The following is a 4,544-nucleotide window of genomic DNA, read 5'->3' as shown; positions in this document are numbered from 1 at the left end:
TTGTGTTTCTTGGTGTTTCCCAGTGTTTCCTTTTGGATGTCACAACCAGTGCTTGGAAAAGTGACATAGTTTAAACAATGTTAACATGTATTTGCTATCATCATTTTGAAAAGAGGAAACAAAAGTTTTCTGTAAAAAAAGAAAGAAAATTAACAAGTCCCTATGGCTTTCTCATTTTATTTTGTTTCTTAACCACTGTTATAATCCCATTCTATTTACTCTTTTTTCCCCCAATTAAATCAATTCATTCTGTCAATCCAAATTTTGATGTTTTACAGTATGCATAATGTTTTATGTGATTGTCTTTGAAAGGGATACAATTACTATCATACTGTATACTTATTTGAGCCATTTCTTAAATGTAAATATTTTTCGTGCCAACTTAAATTTGCTTCAGTGGAAAATTCCCTTTTTTGATCAAATCAATATTTCCCTTTGTTAATTTAGCTTTTATTGTCTCATCATTTTATTAAATATTGTCAGATGTTTGATAAGAAGAAAAAGCATAGTAGCTGTGTGTCACTACAGCATTTTCGGGAGAAGTATGCCTGTTTGCAGCTAAAGCCTCTAACTTTATGTATGAGAAAAGAAACGTGTTGGTTTGAAAGATCAGCATCGTTTTACAGGAAACTACGTAAGACTGAAATGACTTCTTGACTTTATTTATGGATAGTCAGCCTTTATAAAGTTGTCCGTCATACAGATCAGCCAGAATAACCTGAAGAATATTGACAGAATGCACACAAAAGGTAATCTTCAGTGAAAAAAATAACGTTTCTTAGATTACACAACAGTAGCAGTTGTTTGAATTAACTAATTTGATAAACTGTGAGAAATGATCGTGTTGGGATTTAATTAGGAATTTATTTGTATTTATTTTAACATGTGCTTCTTCAGTCCTGCAGCAGGGTCTATGGGCTTTGTTGCTGTGGCCCCATCTTTTCACTGTAAGTGTCCCGCTAGAGTGCAGAGATGATCAGGCTAGTCTCGCACGCTGTCCCTCCATCTCCCAGGAAAAACTTCTCGACCGAGTCATCCATCATGCTGAGCTCATCTACCGTGTTTCAGAGGAATCATGCTCCTTGTTTGTAAGTATCTGGAGAAGTACTGAAAACAGCGTACTACTTATTTCATTTACTGAGCAGTAGTTCTTTATAAAGTTTTAATACTATATTTTTAATACTGCAAACTATATTTTCCATAAAATAATCAATTTCTGTTTTTATTTATATTTAAATACTTTGGTTTTACTGTGTTCCTTTTAATAACAGTAATCAAATTCAAATGTCTGCAATGAATACTTTTGTTTTGAGAGAGAACATACTGAATGCCCAGAACTGTACATTAATCCTTTATTTTGGGGCCATTTACTGAAAAACAATCATCTTCTTTAAATGCTTTACTAGGTAAAAATGCAACTCTTGTTTCATTTTTCTTATAAAAGTTCTACTTACAATGAAAAGTTAGTAGTAAAATATTTTCTTTTTACTTTTAGATTTTTTCTGACCTAACACAATGCACGGCTAGAAGCACATTTGCTTCACTTAAGATGCTTGGTCTGGGCCTCAGAATTTTTGTCTTATGCTAAAACATTTTCTTCCAAAAACAAGCCCTACAGCAGTCCAATATAAATCTGATTTCATTACGCATCCAGAGTGAATAAACAACTTTTATTGCGGCGTGTTTTACAATAGTCATTCAGAACAGAAGTAATCATGGGTTTTCACTGAGAATTGTCAAGCTTTTGTTTGCTGCTTTGCTGCTTTGTCTGTCTAAATAATTCAAATTTCACTCTGTAATATTGCTGCACCATGATACCATGGATAATATTATTCTGGCAAAAAGAACACATTTTGTAAATACAAATGAGCAATGAACAACGTTAATGTCTGTTGATAGCCTAGAAAAATGTGATTTTTTTATATCTTGCTTTTCTTGTAACTGGGCATTTTACTACAGGAAGAGATGTTCATCCCACTGCCTTTGAGGCTCCAGAGTAACCAGGGTGGTTACGCCTGCATCACCAAAGCATTACCCATCCCCAGCTCCAAAAGTGAAATCCAACAGCTATCTGTAAGTGGCGTTTGTTTTTGTCCACTTGTTACAAGGTGTCCCTAGCCAGGATTCTGCACTAAACAGTGCTGGAAAAACGGTATTACAAAATGTGTGTAAGGGAGTTCATTGGTTTTACATTGTTGTTTGTTTGATGCATGTTTGAGGTTCAGGCCTAGCCTTATTTTTGTCCTATCCTGTCCATAATTAATTTGTGCTGCAGATATTTTTTTGTCTGATCTCCAATCAGAATAGCCTCCTCAGAAAAAGTATCAAAAAGTAGAAATTTAGAGGGAACTTTAGGAAATTTAGCAGTTTCTTGATATCTCTTATTTAAAAACAGTGTAACCCTTGTGCTATCCTAGGGACTTTAATGTTGGGAGTTGGGTCATCTAGACCCACTAGACAATGCTCTGAACCTTTTTTCTTCAATTATTTGTGATCTTCACTGGTGTCCATGGATTCTATGAAATCTGTCCACCTTTATCCACCTTTGTCATGGTGGAAACATTTTTACAAGTGACATGTATTAGTGATATCAATAATGACCCCTTCATGCCTGATTTTATTTCCAATAATATAAATAAATGTCCCTTAAACGTTTTTTTTTTTTTTTCAAGGTGCTAAATGAAGTGAAATCTTGGATTATTAGTATGTTGCAACTTAGTGACATACGGCATGAAAGGGTTAACCAGTATGAATGCAAATTTCAATTTATCTTTACCTTTTCTAAAAAGCTGACTGAAGACTCTCTCTGGGGTCTTCAAAGTTGCAAAAAAACATATTTTCTTGGATTTAAACCTGATTTTCAAGCTTTGAAAAAAATAAATGTTGTGATATATTGTCAGAATGTTTTTTTTATGTATCTCATTTTTTTTTTTTAAACAAAATTAAATTTTTCAAAAAAAGTCTGTGATCAGTGCTTTTATTTTCATGTCATCACATGTTTTTTTGCAGGATAAATGGCTGCTGCATTCTGTGCTGATGCTGGTCCAGTCTTGGATCGAACCTTTGGTTTACCTCCAAATGACGCTGGATCGCTACGACCATGCTCCTGACATGCTGCTGAACAAGACCAAGTGGGTGTCTGAGAAACTGATCAGTCTGGAGCAAGGCGTGGTGGTGCTCATCAAGAAGGTGGGTCACATCTCTTTTATTTTATTTGATTTTGACAAATCCTGTCTGTTGCATTCATGAAGCACAGGTTTTTCTTTATATGGAGAATATTTCCTGTTTTTCAGCAGATGTTGGATGAAGGAGCAATGACCACGACATACTCCGAACAAGGTGCCTTCCAGTATGACGTCCAGCTGGAGATGCTGGAATATGTAATGAGGGATTATACCTTACTCACCTGCTTGAAGAAAGACGCCCATAAGATGGAGACTTTCCTAAAGCTCCTGAAATGCCGTCAAACTGACAAATACAACTGTGCATAAAACATAAACTGCAGCTTTTGAATAATAAATTTCTTGGCTTTCAAAGAATTTGTGAGGTTGCTAGTGTTCTTAAACATATGACCATGCCTTGAGCACTTTAAGCTTGCTGGTAATGCAGTACATTCCTTATTGATTGTTTTGGAACTCCTTCATACAAAACTTAGCATGCCCCCTCTTTGACTTACTACATTCTAGATTTTTATTATATTTATTTTTGCTTAGTTGTTATTTTAACCTGGCAGAGCCAAGAGATGGAAAACTCCCACAAGATTATTTGTGCACTGAGCTGTCAGAGAATTTGCATTCCCTGCCATTGATTTCCATTTCTTTTGTTCGTAGCGGGAGTTTGTATTCTTTGCTGGCTTTTGCAGTGTTTTGATTATCCTCATGGTCCCTCGAGTATTAAATGAGAGTTAAATAGAGTTGGTATTCAGTCTGCATGGGGAAAATGTAATACTCTAACAAGGGAAGTCTCAGGAAAAGAACACCGCTAAACAAAAGAAACGAGCAGTGGAATAAGGTTAAAGAGGGACTAAATGAGCAGAAAAGAAACCCAGGACATAAGCTTTCCACTGTGTCTAATTGTGCCTAAATTAACATAAACATAAAAAAACTCAAGGTGCTGAGATGATCCATATTCAAAATGTGAATGAAAATAGGTTATTATAATCCTAAAGTTTGCTTGAAACACAGTAAATAGAAAAGTGGATAACTCTCTGTCTACTGAAGAACAACTTAAGGCACTTTCTCAGGAGTCTGCAGACCAGAAAAACACTGAATGTTCATGTTTTATCCTCTTATTGACTAATAGAATATTTAATAACTGTCGATTTATTCCAGATCCATGTTTGCTTATTTGTTTATTCAAGGATCCCCATTAGTCTTTATGCAAAGGCCATTCTTCTTGGGGTTCAATTCTAAAAATATATGCATTATTACAAGAATTTTGAAGAAAGATGACAATTAATATGGGACGCAATGAGCTTTATCCTATGTGGGTGCTTAGGCAAGACCCTTTACGCTACTGCCTAAGTCTGGGCTCCCCTGTGCCGG

At 35.3% G+C, this 4,544-nt stretch overlaps 1 protein-coding gene across 2 annotated transcripts; it reads left to right on the top strand.

The window, feature by feature from the left end:
* Positions 1-614: 614 nt before the first annotated feature.
* Positions 615-3,539, top strand: smtla (somatolactin alpha). Of its 2 annotated transcripts, none has more exons than XM_011482841.3 (5): positions 615-749; positions 898-1,088; positions 1,960-2,073; positions 3,010-3,189; positions 3,294-3,539. In XM_011482841.3, the coding sequence occupies exons 1-5, from the start codon at positions 737-739 to the stop codon at positions 3,489-3,491; spliced, it is 696 nt and encodes a 231-aa protein (XP_011481143.1). In that variant the 5' UTR covers positions 615-736; the 3' UTR covers positions 3,492-3,539.
* The last annotated feature ends 1,005 nt before the right edge of the window (positions 3,540-4,544 follow it).

The sequence above is a fragment of the Oryzias latipes genome, chromosome 13 (assembly GCF_053564925.1).
Source record: "Oryzias latipes strain Hd-rR chromosome 13, Olatipes_Hd-rR_3.1".
Classification (NCBI taxonomy): domain Eukaryota; kingdom Metazoa; phylum Chordata; class Actinopteri; order Beloniformes; family Adrianichthyidae; genus Oryzias; species Oryzias latipes.
Note: the sequence above shows the minus strand (reverse complement) of the source record. Positions and strands in the feature narration are given on the sequence as shown.

Bases quoted from the DNA above. Each gene is read 5' to 3' on its own strand.
- smtla (XM_011482841.3), top strand. The intron at 2,074-3,009 runs GTAAGTGGCGTT...GTTTTTTTGCAG, and splicing joins GTGAAATCCAACAGCTATCT to GATAAATGGCTGCTGCATTC. The intron at 3,190-3,293 runs GTGGGTCACATC...CCTGTTTTTCAG, and splicing joins TGGTGGTGCTCATCAAGAAG to CAGATGTTGGATGAAGGAGC.